This window comes from Condylura cristata, unplaced genomic scaffold, assembly GCF_000260355.1.
Source record: "Condylura cristata isolate star-nosed mole 26May11 unplaced genomic scaffold, ConCri1.0 scaffold00022, whole genome shotgun sequence".
NCBI lineage: Eukaryota > Metazoa > Chordata > Mammalia > Eulipotyphla > Talpidae > Condylura > Condylura cristata.
The window spans coordinates 15,474,694-15,496,483 of NW_004567123.1; the positions used below are offsets into that span (position 1 = coordinate 15,474,694).

General features: G+C 43.7%; 1 protein-coding gene across 1 annotated transcript in view; it reads right to left on the reverse strand.

Moving 5' to 3' along the window:
* LOC101619236 (chromosome unknown open reading frame, human C20orf196) overlaps positions 1-21,790 on the reverse strand; it is a 66,035-nt gene that overhangs the window by 43,803 nt on the left and 442 nt on the right. Inside the window, exons 2-3 of the mRNA XM_004686948.2 lie at positions 21,123-21,197; positions 15,484-15,665 (exon numbers count right to left, since the gene is read on the reverse strand). Of these exons, the coding sequence (XP_004687005.1) occupies positions 15,484-15,661 (178 nt within the window). The 5' untranslated portion in view covers positions 15,662-15,665; positions 21,123-21,197. The remainder of the gene's footprint in view (positions 1-15,483; positions 15,666-21,122; positions 21,198-21,790) is intronic.

The window sequence follows — 21,790 nt, forward strand, 5'->3', positions numbered from 1 at the left end:
GTTGCAGTGGCTGGAGATCGCTTGATAGTGCTGAGACTTAACACCTTGTGCCACTAGAGAGGCCCCAAAGATATTATTTTGAAATAGAGTTCTGTTTGCTTTGTGTTCTGGGGCTCACTGACTATACATTGAGGGTGAGAATGAACCCCAGCCAGCGAGAAGAGCAGACCACGGAGAGACATCAAGCCAGACAGGCACCACAGCCAAACAAAACCGGTTTCACAATGGCCTGCGCTGGCACCGGCACTGTGGTGTGTGACACAGAACCTGGTGTGACCTTCAGGAGAAACCTAGAGAGGTACTTCTGCAGTACAAGGTGGGGCTTGAGGAGTCAGCTGGTTAAGGGGCAGTGTGCATGTGACCGCCACAACACGGCACTAAGTTACACCACCATGTCCACCACAGCCCCAGCTAAGTAACCCAGCTTACTGGGTTACTTAAAATGGGGACTACGCCAGTATCTCTCCCTTTGCTTCCTGAAGATTATCTGGGCTAAAGCTAAGTAAACACCCCAAAATGTCAACAATCAAACTTACTATATGAGGGTGACTTTACACTCAGTTTGTAATCATTTTTCGGTGCGACTTTTAGAGTGAGCACTTTCTGAGAGTGACGAATTATGACCTCTATGCTAATTCTTTAAGAATTAATGGTCAATTTTTTTTAAAGATTTATTTATTTATTCATACAGAACTGGGGTACAGGCCAGAGTTGCAGGGGCAGTGAGAGGATTCACCAGGGACAGAGTGAGGGGCAGAACAGGCAGATCAACAAAGTACACTGCTGAGGGGAGCAGCAGGCGGGTCAGGAGAGGTCTGCCGCGCCATGTGGTCACCTCCGGGGCAGGCAGGGATTGAACTCATGTGGAAGTGGTTTTTGATTCTTAGTGCTGTGCTTTAACCCGCTGCACTACCAGGGAGGGCTCTATGGCCAAATGTTTTAAAAATATTTCCTAGCACTGGTGCTTAACTATTGCAGAGTGTCTATCTTTTAAGGGCAAAGAAGGTCCATCTCCAACTTTTTTTTCTATTCTGTTTCCCATAGATAGTACATGCCATCTATAATGATTCGAATACTTCTAAATTCAACAGAAAAAGGGACAGAGTAGACACTCCAACCTCTGCCACTGATAAATGCTTATTGGCTAAAACATCCTATACATGCGTGCCATTTTGAGCCTGTGGTGGTTTCCTAACTACAATTTTATTATGTGTCCCTTTATTGTACAGCAGGCAGCCAGTAGTGTAGAGCAGGCAAAGGAGAGTCCTGGAACCCTCAGGGGCTTTTTCAAGCTTTTAAGGATCTCTCTACAGCACTTGCAGTGGGGGGCTCTCTGCGCTCTCTGTGGTCTCTTCTAGCAGCCATGTCTCCGCCATCCTCTGCCACACTCCATTCTCTGCCGCTCCCATAGATGCTCAGTCTCTCGGCTCAGGTGTGCCCACTCACGCGTGCTCACACACACTCCAGGTGCCCGCCATTAGGCTTGCGTACCCCAAACTCACGCTCCCAAGTGCCTTCTGCATTCAAGGCAGCAGGTGATGGCCACAGAGTGCAGCAGCGTAGAAGCCTGAGCAATCTTCACTTATCCTACGTCTCCAACTTCCCCATCAAGGACTGAAAGTGGCTTTGAGGACACACAAAAGTCAACCAGACAGCATAAAATAAGGAGTGAAGGGGGAAAAAATCAAAACCCCTGGGAAATGAGTGGGGGGAGAAAGCAGGAGGGAAGTGTCTATTCCTACTTCACAGAGAAGGAAATCAGGGTCAGGGCAGGGACACTAAATGTTTGAGGCTCTTTCTGGACCACAGTGTAGGGAGGGGGACCCTGAGCAGGAGTGGCATTGACTCTTTCCCCTTTGACTCCAAGCTGCCCTGGAAATGCTTTGCCAGTAGAACATTAGTACAGTGGGGCCCTCCCTGGTGGTGCAACAAGTTAAAACACAGCACCAAGAAACTATAGCAGCCAGTGTAGCATGAGTTTGATCCCCGGCCAGGGAGCTGACCCACATGGCGTGGCAGACCTCTCCTGACCTGTCTGCTGCTCCCTCCAGCAGTGTCTTTCATTGATCGGCCCGTTCTGCTCCCCACTCTGTCCCTGGTGAATCCTCTCACTCATTGCATCTCTGACCTGTACCACAGTTCTGTACACATAAATAAATAAATCTTTAAAAAAAGAATAGAAGAACAGTGAGGCTAACCTTTAGAAGACTACCTACTTCTGCTTTTCTTCTCTTCACTTTGAGGTTCTTCCTCTAAGAATTCTGCTGCCAGGCTGTGTGAAGCCCGAGTACGTGGGCACGGAGCGACCACAAATAGGTGCTCCAGTTGATATGCCTGCTGAGTTCCCAACCGACGGCAGCCATCACTCAGTGATATAAACGAGTCATCTTGGCCAACCCGACCATTCCAGCTTCCGGGTGACTGTAGCCGCCACTAGCATCACAAGGAGCGTAACAGCAGCCCAGCTGAAGCAAGTCAACCCTTCATATGATGAAAGGTAATAAAGGAGGTGGTGTTTCCAGCCACTAAGTTTTGGAGGAGTTAGGCAACAACAGGTAACAAAACACGACCCCAGATACAACTGCTGTTGATGACAGAGACCAGAGGGTCATGTGTGCCAGGTATGTAGCTCAAGAAAATCATGAGTGAAGTGTATGACAATGGCAGAAACTAAGGTTGTGTGACCAGGAGCCTGTAGTTTCTGAACACCCCATGGATGTCACTAAAACCAGTGACTGGATATTCACTCGTGAGTGGCAAAGCCATGATGACTTATTGAACAACCGTAGGTATGCCTTGAGTCAAATACTATTGCCTAGAACATAAAGCTTTACATAGTCATCACCCTGGCAGCTACTCTTAACTCTGTCTAAAGCATGAGAGCTGTGCTGGGCACTTCACACACACTAGCCTGGTCCCTGCCATACCAGGGTAAACAAGTATACTTAGCCCCCTCTTTCTTTCTAACCTCTTTCTTGCCCTCTTTCTTTCCATTTTTCCTCTTCTTTCATCAAAAAGAGGGTAACTTATCATTGTTTTAAACAGCACCCTAGGGTGTCAGATTTTACTTGGATCCAGAGTTCTATTTTTGTTTTTCTTCTCAGGAGGTCTTAGTAAGCTGAAAGACACTCAATCATTTTTAGTTTCCTGGCTAGTCACAGACAACTTCAACTTCTCATGCCTGCTGAAGGTTAGGTTCGTATTTTAAAAGTGCTATGCAGGTTGACAGTCGAACAGTGGGAGAACAGGAATCCTTCAACTTCCCTCTCAAGCTGCAACTCACCCTGCAACTGTTCACTGACAACCGACCGTGTGGCCAGTGCCATGAGACTTCTTCTTCATGGCTTTTGCATTTTCTCCTTGAATTTCTTTTTGCCCCTGCTGAGTTGTGGCAGTTCTTCATATCCTCTAGGTGCTGGCCCTTTATCAGAAAGGGGACTGCAAATATTTTCTCCCAGTGTGTAGCTTGTCTTTTTGTGGGGGTTTTCAGAGAGAAAAGTTTTAATGTGATGAGTTCCAAGATATTTGGGTTATTGTATTTTGCATTTCAACTGTTTCCAGTTCTTTCTTTTAATGACTTTTTCTGAGTTTTATTTTTTTTCATTTGTTTTAGAAGAACTCACAGTTGATTTGTTGAAAGCATTGTACTTTAAAATCCCAGTCAGGCAATTCTTTGTTTTTTTTTTTTAGATTTATTTATTTATGCATACAGAACTGGGGTATAGGCCAGAGATGCAGGGGTGGTGAGGGGATTCACCAGAGACAGAGTGGGGAGCAGAACAGGCAGATCAATGAAGTACACTGCTGAGGGGAGCAGTGGACGGGTCAGGAGAGGTCTACCGCGCTATGAGGGTCAGCTCACTGGCCAGGGATAGAACTGGCGCTGAAGCAGCTGCTGTGAGCTTCACAGTGCTGCCTATTGCACTACCAGGGAGGGTCCCGGCTGGTCAGACCATTCTAATGCCTGCTTCATCTCAATGTTGGCATCTGAGATGTTCTACTCATTCAGATGTGACGTTCAGTTCTTGGTATCAAGACAGATGATCTCTGGTTGTATCCTCAGCACTTTTTCAAGTACATCAAGACTATGAAGTTAGATCCTACCAAATTCTTTATTATAGCATGCGGTCACCTGTTCCAGGACACAGCTGGACACAGGTGCTGGCCTACCTTTGTGGACTGTGGCTCCAATGACAGTTTACTTTTCCCTGCTCTGCTTATTTGCTTTCTTCTCTGTGGTGCTGCTGTGGCTCTGGCAGGTCCATTAGCGTTTGTCTGAAGGGATGACTGGGTCTAAGGGTGTTTTGGTGGAGACGAGAGCTCAGGTTCTCTGAGAGGAGGTGGCTTCCTTGGTAGGGTTGTTTGTTGTGTGAGGTTCCCCACTGGTCCCTAGCTACCTTACTGAATATGGGGACCACTCAGTCTAAGGGAAACAAAGGGGCTTCCTGGGCCAGATCATTTGTGCAACTGAGTGCCCTTGCTGAGACACCTGGGCTTCCAAGACTGGCTTAGCATGGAAGGGGAGCCTTAAGCCCAGAGGAGGTGCGGGCCTCCCAAGCTACTTATTATTGGGAGTCTCCGATACCCTTCCTGGAGGCTGGGCTTCCCTGGAGATGTTTGATGGACAACTGACGAGTCCTAGGGAGAAATGAGCCTACCCAGGCCCCTTCTTGTTGCCAGGTAGCAATCTGGGGTACACAAGTTCCTGGTGCATCTTCAATGAAAGGGAAGACAGAAGACACTCTACCTCTATGGTGGTTCTTCACTCCTGGGGTTCCAAACTATTCACCCTATCATTACCACAGCTCAGTGTTCTCCTTTGGTTGCTACTTATGTTCCCATGGTTTATAACTGTTCTGTGCTGGGAGAAATGGCCAAGCTATTTTGTCAGATCAGAAGTCCCAAACTTAAATATATATATATATATATAAAATTCTAGAATATATATATTCTATAATGCTACCATAATTTCATCAAATAAGACACATTAGAACCTTTCAGTCCTAACTTTGCAGAAATAGTACAACCTTTACCTGGCAAATGTCCAAAGAAAAATCAGACATTCTTTATGCTTGTATTCTGATTGGTAATCAATCAAGCAAGATAAATGAAAAGGTGTCTGAAAATTATATAAAACATGTACATAACTTAGACCAAACATTGGTGACTTGAAAACAAGTTGGCTTCTCAACTTTCAGATGAGAAAAGCAATTTCTAACAATTTTAAGTTTTATCTCGGCTACGCACAAAATTCTACAAAGAATGAATTATGAAAGACTTGATACATCTGGTTAATTTAAATCCTAAAGCTCAGGAATTTGTAAAAAGTAGTCACTAGAGGGCAGTAGATTCAAACACTGCCATGGCACGAACTTGCCAGGCATACCCCCAAGCTGTATCCCAGAGCACTAAGGTATTACCTGTGAAAACTACATGCTGTTCTTTTAGCCCCTTCTCCCCAAATTCTGTTTCCAAAATGGCACTGGCTGGTGGGTAACTTTTTTATCTTTTTATTTATAATGTCCCTAACATTCTAATAATACTTTGCCAAAGAAAACTCTGGACCTAACAACTGAAAAGTTTTCAGCTGCTTTTTTTAGAATTTATTCAAAATTTCCACTCAATTATCTTATTTTGTAAACATGAAAGCTATAAAATGTAGTGAGAATACTGTTTGCTTAAGAAAGTGACTTTTAAAAGCAGTCTTTAGGGGTTTCCTTAAATGCATAATTGCATGCATTATAAATTATAATCTCTTGCAATTAAAAATATTTGCTGACAAATAAAGAAACTATTTTATTTGGAACACATTTTCCTCAGGAGGGGAAATTCTGTAATTAGTTTCTACTTGCAGTGGCATGTCTCTCTTTCTCTTTTTTTTTTTTTTTAAAGTTTTATTTAATTTAGTTATTGCATACAAGAGCTGGGGTGTAGGCCAGAGGTATGGGAGGGTGGTGATGAACGTATTCACCAGAGACTGAGTGGGGAGCAGAACAGGCAGGTCCACTGAAAAACACTTCTGAGGGAGCAGCGGGTAGGTCAGGAGAGGTCTGCTGCGCCTGTGGGTCAGCTCGCTGGCCAGGGATTGAACTTGTGCTGCAGTGGCTGCTAATAGCTTAATAGTGCTAAGACTTAACCCACTACGCCACCAAGAAGGCCCACAGTGGCATGTCTTCTTACAAATGCTCATTTTTTTTTTTTTGCTGTTTTCTTACCAAGGAAAAAAGCTGAGACACTATAGAGAGACGAGTTTGGCCTAGTCTGAAGATTTACCAACTGAGAGTTAAGCAAATCTGCAGGGATCATGTGAAGACTGTCATGTATGTTATCCAACTTGGAAACTTTCTCACCCAAAACAATAGGTAAGAATAGTCACAGATGATCTTACAAAGTCATAATATAAACGGGTGATCAAAGAACTGTGACACTTTATAAATCTATTTTCAATCTTATCAAATATCACTTACATGGGTTTTTCATTTATTCATTCAACCAGCCTTTTCTGAGCACCTACTATGCAAAGGCACTGAACACTTTCTTGCTACTCCTGCAGCAGGGTCTGGGTTTCCAAGGCAGCAGCCGCAAGCACTGCAGGATTAGACTAGGCAGAAAGCAAAACATGAACCCCACAGGCAAGCACGTGGGGCCTGGTAATGAAGTAAAATGCACTTGGCCTTAGAACTGGGCTTTTGTCACTTCACACATGCTAGCAAAGCCAAACTGCATCAAAAGCTCCAGGGGCTTGCAGGCTGGTAAAGGGCAACCCCTCCCCCTAAGGGCACAGTTTACAGCTTCAAAGGGCCAGGCAGTGTTGAGAAGAGGAAGAATTCCTGAGTCAGATGTGATTTTGTCTTTTTCTTTTTGATAGAAAAAGGTATCCTAGCAAACAGCTAAATTTCCTAATTTGTTTACTTCCCTTGATTTTATGTTTCCTCCTGGTGTGAGAATCGTAGCTGAGGTCCATGCCTTCTCTCCAAGTAGCAGCAGGTGGTCTTCAACTTCCAGAAGCCAAGAGATTGAAGCTGCTCAGTGGGCAATGGACTCGATACTGGTCAGTGACCTGTTGGTCCCTGAGCGGATGCTGACGGCAGTTTGAAGATATTCAGAGTTACAGAAAGAAAGAAGCAGGACTGAAAGAAGGAACTCAAACAGTCCAGCCTTACTAATTACTTGTTAGTATTTGCTACTACCTGCGTGTTGGAGTTCCGACAAATTTTGCCTGAAATCAGCCACAACTTCCCACCATTCTTTGGGCAACATATAATATGTAATCTCTTTGGGCACTATTTCCTCAGGAATAACATGGAGATCACAATAGTAGTTACTTGTTGTAGGTAGTTGTAGGAATCAGAAGGGAAAATGTAAAGGGTGTAGTTTAGGATGAGTGTAACAGAATGATAAACGTCATCTCTCTGTCTTACCTAAAAAATTGTGTACAGTCGTCTTTGTCCTACAGCTACATAAAAGTGGATGAGACTGGTGATGTTACATGATTGACTACTTTAATAAGCTGTCCTCTCACATTTTAAAAAGACAGCTCAGGCCCTCCCTGGTGGCGCAGCGGGTTAAAGCACAGCACTAAGAAGCTAAAGCCACTTCTGCATGAGTTCGATTCCCGCCTGCCCCGGAGGTGACCACATGGCGTGGCAGACTTCTCCTGACCCGCCCGTTGCTCCCCTCAGCAGTGTACTTCTGCCTGTTCTGTACCCCACTCTGTCTCTGGTGAATCCTCTCACCCTCTGCATCTCTGGCCTGTACCCCAGTTCTGTATGAATAAATAAAATCTTAAAAAAAAAAAAAAAAAGACAGCTGAGTGACATATCGTGCACAAATGTTCACTCGGAGAAGCCTTTAGAGGCAGCTCCCAGATCAGACAGCTCACTGGTGTACCCCTGGACCCGAAAGGTGGGACTCTCAACACGATAACAGCCTGATGTTCAACTCAATTGGGATTTCTTTTTAAAGCTGAACCCACAGGCAAAATACACCGATGTAAACAAGTTCCTGCTCCCACAGCAGGTGTCTCTGAAGCTCAAAAGTGAAGAATGACCAAAAGTGTCAGAGATGGTGAATGCGTTCTTAAAGTCTTTAAAGATAATTCCACTTCTAAATCTATTCTCATCTGTAATGACTGCTTAACGTTATCTATAATCTGGCAGTCTAAAAAGTAGAAAATTGTCATTTTTTTTTTTTAAAAAGAGAAAAAATATTTAGAATAGCCTGTGCAGACAGTCGCCTAAAGAATGGGAGGTGCCAGCTTACTACACAGCATTGGTGCATTATCCTGGGGCTCAGCTTCCCCTTGAGGAAATGAGGTAACAGGAGAGCTGAGTGATCCTCAAACTGTTTTGGCCCTGATGTCCTTTCTTCCAATAAACACTTATCTGGAAGCCTTCAGCGTAAATCAGCTGATATGGATGAGCAAGAATGGAGAGTCCAATGTCCCCACAAACTCGCTACCTCCTCCCAATCCTGACTCTTTAGCTCTAAAAGGTTGCCTGGAGCCCTCCCTGGTGGCACAACCAGTTGGGATGCAGAACTGCAAGCTAGCCACAGGCACTTCAGTGCGAGTGGATCCCCGGCCCCAGAGGTGACCCACATGGCACAGCAGAACTCTCCTGTCTCACCAGCTGCTCCTCCCAGCAGTGTACTTCATCAATCTCCCTGCTCTGTCTCTGGTGAATCCTCTCACCGTCCCCTGCATCTCTGGCCTGTACCCCAGTTCTGTACGAAAAAATAAATAAATCTTTAAAAAAAATAGTCTTTCCTTTAAAATAAAAAAAGGTTGCCCGGAGCCCAAATTAAAAATCACTGACCCAGAATCTCTAACCTTGTATGATATCTTCATACTCATATAGTTTACTCTCCCAACTTGAGCCACACAATTAGGATACATTGCTGCTGCTGCCTTCTAAAAATAGCAAATAAAGAATTCAATATCTCATTTTGAACCTGAAAATCAAGTATAGATGGCTGAATCTGCAAAACACAATCCAGGAAATGGTAACATTGCCCTGCCAGGCAGGGTACCCACACCTTCCCAATAACACCCATCAACCTGATAATGTGCTGAGAAATACCAGATTTATTCTATCATTTCTCAGAAATTTGGTACATGGGTTGTTGCTTCCTTTTTTCTCTTCTTCATTCTATCTGAGGTACACTTCGAGGGTGCTGGGTCATTAGTCACTAGGCTGAATGTCATTTATTGCATATCTAAAGAAAACATCTCTAACTTCACTTATGTCTAAAACATACTCTGACTCCTATTAACAACAACAACAAACACAGCACATCCAGAATTCTATACTTATTATTTAAATTCGACTCTGAGATTCTGGACAAAAGTGCTTATAATTGCTTTCTTACAGAAATAAAAATTTCTAGAATTACTAACGGGTACCCACATGAATTACAAAAAAGAAAAATGACACTTATCTATTCTTAAATATTCAATCGTTTGAATGAAATGCCTAAGTACACAGGTTATAAAATTGTCTTTGAGGAATGGAATGCTCAGATTCCAGATTGTTGCAAAAGAACAAGAGGGATAATAAATTATTATTTATTTTATGTGCTACAGCCACCCAGCCGCTAGACCTTTAATGTGCTCAACATTCAACTTGCTATATGCATTTAACCAGTTTCCCTGACAACTTCCTTTAGATGTTGAAGTTGGAGGAAAGGGCTAAGCCAAGCCGCCCTACCTCCATCCTGGAAAGTCTAAGCAGCTACTTCAGAGGAAATCTTCATCCTGTATTCAAATACACTGTGGGTGCTTCTCGGACAAAGGGTCAGAGGGTCTGGGTGAGATATGCCACAGGAGCTACCCAGAGCTTCTCAAGCTGTCCTACACACTAGACTGAGCCTCCACGAAACCTCTGTAAACTTGCTTTTGAGACTTATCTAAGATCACTTGCCATTTCATTTGTTATTTCTATCCTGTTTACCCTATAAGTCCAGCAACAAAAATAGAAAGGGGACAACTAGCTAAGAGGCAGGGAGCTCAAGACCATCAAGTATGTCCTAGAGGCTGGGCAACTCCATTTGGCAGTCTTTGGAGTGGACTGGAGTTGGCAAAGGAGGAGCGGGCCCGTTTCAAGGAGGGGAATAGCAGTGCTGAGTCATTTTGGCCTGACTTGGCATAAAAGTTGGCCCTGAAGCCCAACAGGAGTGGCAAGCCTGTGTTAATAAGTAGTCAGACACCAGGAGGGGCATTTGTCTCCACAGCCTTGCCAGTGCCTAGAATATCGCAATACTGATGCACCGGTTGTTAAATATTTTGAACAAATAACCCGAATGCCAGATTATATTATATAGAGTCCTGAAGACGTGGTGGAGGAGCTGATTGGAGTTGGCAGGAAAGTGGAAGCATACAATGACAGCTCCCAGGGGCTTAAACAGAGTAATGTGGTAGAAAAAGGGGTTTTCAGAAGACCTTTCTGGAGACCAGAAAGGGCAAAGGGAGTGGAGTTTCCTAATGCTGTGCCTGGCTTAGTTGTTTGTTCCATCAGCACTTCATGAGAAATGGTTAGCTGGTCACTTCAGGGCAGAGAGGTCTCACCTACCTTTAGATATCCAGGCTGACGTGACCCTGGCTTTTGAGGTTTTCTGACTATATTCTCTGATTCTTATCCACCCATTAGTTTCTTGGAAAATGCTCCTAAGTCTCCCATCTACTGCCAGGAACATATCCTCCAGGGCACCGACAGTGATATGGCAGTTAGACATCAAGATAAGGCTGAGAAGTGTCCGGCAGGGTTAGCTCTTGGGAGGAGATCACTGACATCTGAGGAAGGGCAGGCTTCTTTAGCAAGCACTGGGGGTGGAGGTCACATGTTCTGGAATGGGGAGCAAATTTGAGATGGAATAGAAGAAAGAAATGTAGCCAACCCCTTCAAAAAACCTGGCTGGAAGGCAGCGCACGTTGTAGGCCATAGCCAGAGGCAGCTGCAAGTGGAGTGGAGGATCCTTTACAAAAGTTAGACTTCAGCCTGGGCCCAGGGCCTTATAACCTGACTTTTACAGCAGTCCCTTTTGCCCCCAGAACTGAGGCCGCTCATCTCTTGCCTGTTACCTTTTCAGGAGTTAGAACTGTGACCGTAACTCCAACCTTGATAATAGGGCTTGCTACCCACTGAGATAAACACCTGCACACTGCCTGCGACCCGCCTGGATTTCCCAGTACTCTGTGCGGATTACCTGTTACAAGGGTGCTCTGCGACAGCCCCACTACCCGTCGGCTATTGTGTGACACCATTGTGTCTTGCCCACTATGTGTATGGATTTTTACTGGAGGCTTTAACAACTGGGATGATCTAAATCCTCATGGTCAATTCTTGGCTCCTATTTTACCCAGTAAATGGGGAAGCTAGGTCTCGGATTCACCCTTAGACTCCCATTCCTCTGTAAACAACCTGTCATATTCATTTTTTTTAAAGATTTATTTATTTATACATACAGTACTGGGGTAGAGGCCAGAGGCACAGGGGCAGTGAAAGGATTTACCAGAGACAGAGCTGGGAGCAGGACAGGCAGATTCATGAAGTACACTGCTGAGGGAAGCAGCGGGCAAGACAGGAGAGGTCTGCTGTGCCATGTGGATCACCCCCAGGGCGGGGATTGAACTCATACCAAGCAGCTGTGGCCAGCTTCACAGTGCTGTGCTTTAACCCAGTGTGCCACCAGGGAGGTCCCACAACCTACTCTATTTTGCCAGTTCTTGAGATTGTCAATGGTAGTTTGAACCAAGCACCAGTGAAGGGATTGTAGCAACCGGGAGTGATGACCAGTGGGGGTACAGAGCAGTACAAACGACTACTCAATGGAAAACTTTGGACTGTATTCACCAATCTCTAGAAGGTCAGCTTCTTACCAGCACACAACAACAAATAAGCAAATCAAGACTGCAAGGTGGCTTGAGAACTGGATACATTAAGAATCTGAGGTAGATCCTAGCTAACAGACACCAACATGGCCAATGTAAAGCTAGGCCACGTGTTGGAGCAAACAACAGTTCCAGAGTTATGCGAACTACATTAAAATGTGGGCAAAAGTCTGAGGAAGAGCTGTGGAGGAGACAACTTGTATGCACAACTACCAGTGAACACACACTGAAGGGAAAGAACATGGATTCCGAAGTAAATGAAAACCTCAGTCCCTAAGCAATTTGCAGACTCTGGAGATGGTCAGACACAGCAAATTAGAGCTTGCTGTTAGGGCAGTGAATCCCCTCCGAGTTGAGGACTGACCACTTCAAGCTCATTGTCCGGTGATGCTTCATCACCAGGTACAAACTGCCACAGCTTACTTTTATAAAACATCTTTCTCACAAAAGGCTGCTCTCGAGTGTTTACAATACAGCCTTCATGCTGGGAAACTTGTGTTCGTGATACCAGATTGAGGTCTCCTTTGGGGTGGATAAGCCTGAGCACTTTTACTGTGGTGAAGCAAAACTATTAAGATATGGCGGAATTGGCCCTCCCTGGTGGCACAGTGGGTTAAAGCACAGTACTGAAAAGCTAAAGTCGCTTCTGCATGAGTTCGAGCCCCGCCTGCCCCTGCCCCGGAGGTGACCACATGGTGTGGCAGACCTCTTCTGACCCGCCCGCTGCTCCCCTCTGCAGTGTACTTCGTCGATCTGCCTGTTCTGCTCCCCACTCTAGTGAAGCCTCTCGCCACCCCTGAGCCTCTGGCCTGTACCCCAGTTCTGTATGAAATAAATAAATCTTAAAAAAAAAAAAAAGATATGGCAGAATTAAGCTGGATGGCTGCCTCCATGTGGTCTCACAGTGTCTGGGAAACATCATTTCACTTAGTTGTTGGGAAGTTCTGGGTGATCTGGTTCATTTTTATAACAATTCTAATAAATAATTTAGTGATAAATGGCATAACATAGAATGGCAGAATGCACAGCAAAATTGTTTTAAAATATTTGAGTCTAAATAATATCAAAAATTGGTTCTTCTTTCCCAAAATGACACCTTCTTAAAATCTCTATCCAAGTTAACAAATTTGCCTTAACTTACTTGCAGCAATTCCGTGTCTCACAGGTATCATCCATTTGATTATTTCCCAGGTAAACAAAAAAACCATTTTTTCCAATTAAAATGTGGTCTAAAACATGTCTTTGGATTCACCCTTGTTCTTCCATTTATTAACTGAAAGAGTTTCCTAACCAGCTCCTCATTTATAAAAACGGGACTGATTTCCACTTCACAGGTGTGCAGGAACATGGGAAAATGTTTGTGAAACACTTAGCCTGGAGCCCAGCAACAGAGAGCCTGATAGGCAGCAAGTCCTCCATCATGGGAGTGATAATTACTAGCATTTTCTAGACCATTCCAGCATGAAGCTATCCAAAGAAAATGACTATACACAGAACGCTGCGGTACTGTATGCACACCAGCGTGAGAGTTTTAACTATGCTGCTGAGGACAGTCAGATGTGAGCACGGGGAGTAGGCACGAGAGGAGCCCGGACACAAAGGAATGGGGGGAAAGAGGCCTATCAGAATGTGTGGGGTGGGAACCATGACCAGGATGCTTTTCAGGGACATCGGAGGCACATTCCCCATATCTCTTTTCTACTTGTCCTTGACTCCTAGAGTTAAGCCTATCTTTGAAGTTACGGATAGGTACTCTTCCTGGAAAAGCTAACACTCAAGGACCTTCCTGGAAAAGCTAACGCTTGAAGCTACAACAATCATTTGTGTATTAGTCTCAGAAAGCTCCAGGTGGTTTTCTGAGAGACACTGAGGGGTGACACATGGAGGCTCTGTGTACCTGGGAGAAAAGGTGAAGAAAAAGTGAGAAGAACTGGAACTCTGAAGGCACAGGTTGAAGTGACTCACATGTAGGTGGGGTGCACATGACGTATCCATGTTGCGGAGGGACACATGACATGCCGCCAATACTGCCCAAGGCCCAACTGCTGAGAAAGGCAAAGCCAGACTCCAAACCAGACACACGCCCACCACCCAAACCAACCGTAGTGATTGTGTCAGCATGTGAGTGTGCCTCTCCATGTTTAGACCTTTACAAGCGCTTCCAAAATAACCTCTTTTTTGCATTTCAAGATTTTAAACAGATATTCCTGCATAAATGTCAACATGCTTCCTGCTTTTAGAACCATCCACCACATCAAATTAATAAGTTTGTTTTGTTTTGTTTTATAGATTCTTCGCCCGAGAGACAATAAAAATAAACATTAAATTCCCTGGAAGATCAGAACCCTTGGACTAAATATTTCAACAGACCAATATTTTAAAGCACTGTTCATTTGCACTCATTCACTCTTCCCAAGAAATACTATAATAACCTGAAATGAAGAGAATACTCAGTTTTAGCGATGAAAGTAATGTAGAGGCAGCAGGATGGGATGGAGAAAGATGGAAAAGTTAAAGGAACTAGTATTTTAATCTGAGAAAGGAAAAGAATAGGAAATGGTCTAATTTGGGAGCAAGATTTAAAAATAGGAGGCTGGCCAATTCTGACAATCTGATTCTGAAATCAGAACACAATCACTATGAAGTTTAAAAGCACTGTTTGCCCAGATCCTTGAAGACAATGACAGCTACACACCCTACTTACTGTCAACAGTACATTCATGCTTAAGGAAAACATTTAGTACCCCAATAAATCCTCCTTAAAAATACATATTTTGGTGTCTTTATGTTAATAACAACAATAATAAAGACACAACATTAATAAAAATTGCCCCAGCTAACCCAGCATCTATAAACAGCAAACACCAGGTATTTTGAATTGTTCCCGAGGTTAAACATTAAGTCCATTAGGCAAGCATTCTGATTGCCACTTTGTAGATGATTCTGGATTTTAGGGAAGTTAAGAAATATGTGCCAAACCACATAGCTGGTAAGAGGTAGAGTTGAACTTTGATCTAGGAGTATGGACTTCCAGGCCTGTATTGTATCAGTGGGTAAAGGATGGGCTTTATAACCAGAGGTGGTCACTCATGATGGCAATGAACCATTATTAAATAAATAGGCTTTTTGGCAACCCAGCCAGGAAAACTTACTGAGAAGTTGCTAACTTTGTCCAGAGCACACTTCATAAAAGGAATACTAGGGTCTCTACTATTATTACCTGTAACACATAACAGCCCACATTACTATTTTCTTAAATTGTAAAAGAACAAAACAAACAAACAAAAAATACAATTCCATTCTCCCCTAGCTGAATCAAGTGTTCCCCTGCCTCTGAAAGAATTTGGATGAAGATCAGAAAGAGACTCAGACAAAGCAGGGCCTCTTGGAACAGCATCTTGTCATGTTTATCCCAGGAAAGCTGTCCTTTGAAGTATCTTCCCAAGCTTTCTTAAATAAGATATTTTTCTACCCAAAACAATAAATCACTCCTCAGACATCTGCTATTGGAAGACAGGGGAAACAAACTTCAACTACCTGTGTAGGTTGGGTTATTTCTGCTTTCATGTTAGCTTGTTTTCAACTCTGCTGCTTACCTGGATCCACATCAGAAGAACAGGGCAAAGAAAAGGATTCTACAGAACTAAAAGCCCTGCTGCTGCCATCCTGGCTGGGTCCCTGCAGCACATAATCTCTTATGTCATAAGCTGACGGCAAGTCCAAAGTTGTGCTCTCCTCTGGCTGGCTGTCTCGAGGGGCTTCCTGGGCAGCCATAGTCCTGCCATGGAAAAATAAAACAACTCAACACAAAAGGCTTTGTGTCAGAGGGTCCTTGAAGCCAGGACTTGAAGCAGCAAAATTCAGTATCTTCAAACTACAAGAGAAGCAGAAATATTTCCCTAACCATTTCTCATGGTCTCCTTTGTCTTGACGTCAGTCTCAGTATTTATTTGCCAACTTTTCTTCATGATGAAAAACAAATACTCTTGGCACAGGAACCATGAACAATTTCAGGACTTTAAGCTGCATGGCTGATAAGGATGAAAACTGTTCAGTACTATAATTCCAGAGGTACAAGAATGTTTAATGAGAAGAGAAACTACTCATATTTTAAACCACAGGTAGGATTTCATCCAGATTTTATAAAAGAAAATATCATGTACAAAATATGTGAGTATGAAATATATAGATGTACAGATAGAAAAAAACAAGCCTGGAAGAGGATATCCCAAATTAACTTCAGTGATGAATTCATTAAGCGGTTTAATTTCTGGGCAGTGAGATGACATGTAATTTGCATTTTCCCATGTGGTCTGCTCAAGCACATATTCAGCCAACTACCTAACGAACCATACCTAGAGAACACAAAGGTGAGTATGATGGATCTCCTTTCAGAAGCTCAGTTTGGGGTGACCCAAACACAAACACATACCACGTCAACATGATATGAATGCATCAAGACCCAGAACCCAGAAAGGGGCAGTAGGCTTTCTGGAGGAGGTTATCCCTGCAGAGGCAGACTAGACCATGGCTGGGAGTGAGCAGGAACACCAGAACAGCAAACCAGAGTGGCAAGGGGTGTCAGGAATTTCAACTGAGAGTCCAGGTACAGTAACACACTGAGTTACTAAAGAGGACGAACACTGTGAGCTCAGCCACCTGGCTATAGGGCACCCTCCCCTTCTTGTACTAACTCTAGGCCACCAAGGCCTGGCAGATGTCAGCAACCTGGAGATACAAATTCTCTAGCTGAGCTCTACAGACTGCAAGGTGATGCATTGGGATCAACATTTGAACATTTCTTAAGAAGTGGTGGGAAGTCCACGGGGATTACAACTGAGATGGAAAAAAAATGCACAAAATGAAGAATGATGTAAAATAAAATAAATATGTTTTAAAAAAGAAGAAGTGATTTGGTGATGGGAAACCTGCGGGGATTACAATCGAGATGGGGGAAAAAAATGTACAAAATGATGTAAAGATAAACTTTTGTAATAAAAAAAATAAAAAAGAAGAAGTGGGTTTTCCCTAGACTGCTTGGGCCCACGTCAACCTGTGGGTGCAGGGCTCTCACTGGAGGGCTCTGCACTGTGCCCAACCCTGCCAACTTCTCCACAAAATACCTTCAGGCCACCCTCCCTGGTGGCGCAGCGGGTTAAAGCACTGCACTGAGAAGCTAAAGCCACTTCCGCATGAGTTCGATTCCCGCCTGCCCCGGAGGTGACCACATGGCACGGCAGACCTCTCCTGACCCGCCCGCTGCTCCCCTCAGCAGTGTACTTCGTCGATCTGCCTGTACTGCTCCCCACACTGTCTCTGGTGAAGCCTCTCACCGCCCCGAGCCTCTGGCCTGTACCCCAGCTCTGTATGCATAAATAAATAAATCTAAAAAAAAAAAAAAATACCTTCAGGCCTGGGAAGATGCTGTCTGTTAACCTTGGCCTCACAGGCTGCAGTCACTAAGAAATCTTATCACAGCCAGCACCACGGGTGCTGAGTGCCAGGGACCGCCATGCCTGATGCACACGAGTTTCGTGGTTAGATCTGCAGATGGGGCAGCTGGATAGCTGGCATGTTTACAGGGCCAAAGTCTGGGTGGCAAGCAAACGCAGAGGTCACAGAAATTCATTCACCTGCAGTGGATCAGGAGTGAGGAAGAGCATTCAAGTGAGAGGAGAAACTACAGGTCAAGGCAAGGAGCAGATTAAGGGCATATTTAGGATCAAAAGTGAGAGTAGAACTCGATAACTGAGTGGATAAAGGTATTAAAGAGGAACTGAGAGTCAGTAAGGAGTAGCAGCTTTGGTGATGGGTTGTACTGTCAACTAAAGATAGAGAAGACAGGAAGAGAAGGAATAGGTTTGGGAGGAGGTGGTATTGCAAATTATGGAGCTATGCAACTGCTAAAATGGCCATCAGAAATGGAAAGAGCTCAAAGAAGTGTGTTTGGATGAAAGAGGCAATTTCGGGATAACAACCAAAGTGCTTGCTGAATGGCAGGCTTGACCTAAAAGCTTCACAGCACAGCCCCGTGAAGCAGGTAATCCTGTTACTGCCCCCTTGTACCGTCACACTCGGGCCTGGACACAGAGAGAAGTAGGGCAGCCTGCCCAAGCAAAGCTACCTAGGAAGTCGCAAGCCAGGGACTCCTGGGTGTGCACAGGCTCCTGGCTGCAAGCTGAGCTACCACCAAACAGGCAAAGATAGAAGCTGTAGAACAACCATACAGCCCACAGGCCAGGCCAAGTTTTTCTTGTTTGAGAACAAGCTGTCGATCACATGCTGGTGTGGACATTTGCTCGGGCAGAGAGTGAGCCAAGACATCAGCTGATGACTCCTGAGAGGAGAAAAGTGATCAAGGTTCCCCAAAGAAACAAGAACATCCTGTCTTTTCACAGCGCTGCATTAGCCAACCAGGCCTGAAGTTTCAGCAACACCTCTGCAGCAGGCATCTCAGCTCCTCCTCCCCCACCCCCTTCGTGTTACCAAACACAGTTCTGGAGGTTTCTGGAAGGGAACACACAGGTCAGTGAATGTCACGGGCATATGCTGCATGCCAGCAGAGGTGCTATGAAATCATCTGTCAACCGGGATTACTAGAAATTTGAAATGAAAAGAATCCTTTCTGAAAACAAATAGCACATTGATGTGCCGACTCCTTTCTTTTTCAATCATCTGTATTAAATGTCAAATACATTCCAAACTGGGCATTCAACCAAAAGAGAGGAAGAAATATGCCTACAGAGAGACAATTTTCTTTTTTTAATTTTAACTTAAGTGTGCCTCAAGACACATAATTCTGACTCAGTGAATTTATACAGGAGAAAACAAGCGATAAGGAGAGATGAGGCCCTCTGTATTTGTCTGAAATCATGCAGGCTGGCAGGCAAAATGCAATGATTATCCTTTACCCCAAAACTGTTAGTTCAACTTCCTTCTTCACAAGAATCTAATGCCTCTCTTAAAACTATGTTAATTACAGAATCCAAGCGTTCTCTGTGAATACCAGAGAGTATAAGATGCTCTGGGATGACAGCACAAGAAGTCTCTCACTACATAAAAGTCTGTCTATTGAGAGGAGGCATTTGTTCTATTAGTCTACAGTTTCTTCCAGGTCCAAAATATAAGACTCATTTACTTTTTTTCAGTTGAGGTCTTCTAATGTTTTATATGAAAATTTCCAAAAAATAAAAGAGGGCAGAAGTATCCATCCATTAAATGACTGCCGAAAGTTGGCATTGATATTTCATCATAATTTTCTTTATTACAAAACTATCCAGGGCCCACTCTGGTGGTGCAGTGGGTTGAAGCACAGCACTGAGAAGCTAAAGCTACTTCAGCATGAGTTCGATCCCCATCCCGGAGATGACCCACATGGTGCAGCAGACCTCTCCTGACAAGCCCGCTGCTCCCCTCAGCAGTGTGCTTCGTCAATCTGCCTGTTCTGCTCCTCACTTTGTCTCTGGTAAATCCTCTCACCCCCCTGCACCTCTGGCCTATACCCCAGTTCTATATGCATAAATAAATAAATCTTTAAAATAAATAAATAAATAAAAACCAAATTGTGGGCCCTCCCTGGTGGCACAGTAAGTTGGAGCGCTGCACTGTGAAGCTAAGCCAAGCCATGGCCGCTTCAGTGCAAGTTTGATCCCTGCAAGGGGGTGACCCACATGGCGCAGCAGACATCTCCTATCTCACCCACTGCTCCCCTCAGCGGTATACTTTGTCAGTCTGCCTGCTCTGCTCCCCACTCTGTTTCTGGTGAATCTTCTCACTGCTCCTGCACATCTGACCTGTAACCCATTTCCATATGCATAAATATAAAAATAAAACAAAAACAAGCTGCAGGCTCCTCTCTCCCCAGCCTACCTCCAGTACACTGTCCCTCTCTTTCCCATCTAGTAGCCAACTTGCTTCTTTCATCCCATCTATTCCGCAGTCTCGTTAACATCTTAAACTTCCCTTCCCTGCCTGTCCGGACTCTTCATCACAGCCCTCTGGAAAAACCCAAGCCTAGATGTACTCAGCTGATTACCCTCTCTCCATGAGTGGGACATTAGAGTTACTGAACAATGCAGACAGACTCGTGCATTTGTAGCAACCCGACATGGGCAGCCCAGTCAAATGAGTCCTGGGATGTTTATCACATAACCCCTTTACACTTCTTGACTGTCATGTTTTCACAAACATGGATGTCTTTCTAAGCATTAAATTTTTTAGTTTCTGGGCTCTCCCTGGTGGCGCAACAGGTTAAAGCACCGCATTATGAAGCTCTCCAAAGCCACAGCAGCACAAATTAGATTCCGGGCCAGGGAGCTGACCCACATGGCGTGGCAGACCTCTCCTGACCTGTCTGCTGCTCCCCTCAGCAGTGTATTTCAGTAGAACTGCCTGTTCTGCTCCCCACTCTGTCTCTGGTGAAGCCTATCACCACCCCCCCCCACCTCTGGCCTGTACCCCAGTTCTGTAAGCATAAAAAAATAAATCTTTAGAAAAAAAAATTTTTAGTTTCTTTTGACATTTTTTTGTGATTTTCATTGTACAATGGCTTATATATTTTTTATTAAATGTATTATTATTATTACTATTTTCTTGTTTTGATGCTATATTCATGAAATAAAAAGACTTTTTTTTTAAGATGGCAATATTGCTCAAATCACTCTACAGCTCAATGCCATTCTTATAATAAAAACTCACTTGGCTTTAAAAAAAAAAGATATATAACAAAACTGTTTCAAAAATTCATATGAAATTGTAAGGAACCCAGAATAGCCAAAACAGTCTTGCAAAATTACAAGGACTTTCCAATTTCAAAACTTCCTAAAAAACCACAATAATCAAAACTAGTACTACAAGGAAGACATATAGGTTAGTGTGGTAGAACTGAGTCTAGAACATTTTTGATCAACTGATTTTCCACAGGGTGTGAAGATAATTCTATGGGGAACAGCTATTCTTTTCAACACCTATGAACACCTATGAAATGAACACACGTATAAAAAAAGGTGAAATAACGCAGCACTACAGGGAAACAGCAGTTCCTCAAAAGAGTTACTTTGACCTGGCAATTCCACAGCTAGGTTTATGCTCAAGAGAAATAAATGCATTATGTCCACAAAAGCTTTACACCAATGCTCTGATCAGCTTAATTTACAACAGACAAAAAAAATGGAAAGAAACAACCCAAATGTCCATCAGCTGATGAAAGGATGAATAAAATGAGATATAGTCATACCTGGAATATTTTTCAGCAAAAAAGGAATGAAGTTCTGATGCAGCTACAAGCAAGTCAAACTTGGAAAACAGTATCCTAAAAAAAAGAAGCTAGTGTTAAAAAATGAAGCAACAGGCCCAAATGGAGTCACTTACTCATCATCAAAACGAGACTTAGTTTCAGCTCTCCCCAAAAATGGAACATTAAACCAATCAATCAGAACTTGGCTGAAAAGCACTAGGTAAGTTATCTGCCTGACAGAGCCCTGACATCGCTACAGGAAAGTAAACCTGCAATACCCAACGACATTTTGCTTAGTGTAGCTTCCTGTTCTTCTCCCTTCTGCCTGTCTTTCATTTTGTATTGCTCCCCCCAGCTCCTTTCTATCTGCAAGACTGGGTACTGCCCAATTCCAATCAAGTTTTCCTCAAACTCTTTAAAAATTTAATATATCCGTTTACCTTCTAACACTAGATAAAAAAGATGATGTATTTTATGATTCCATTTATATCACTGTCCAAACTAATAACAGGAAGACTGGCCCCGGACAGCAAAATCCTGGAACATGGTAATTGCTAATGGATACAGGGATTTTCTTTGAGGTGATAAAATGTTCTTCTACAATTAGGTTGTAATAATGGATACACAGTTCTGATATGAAAGGCCACTGAATTTTACACTTTAAATAG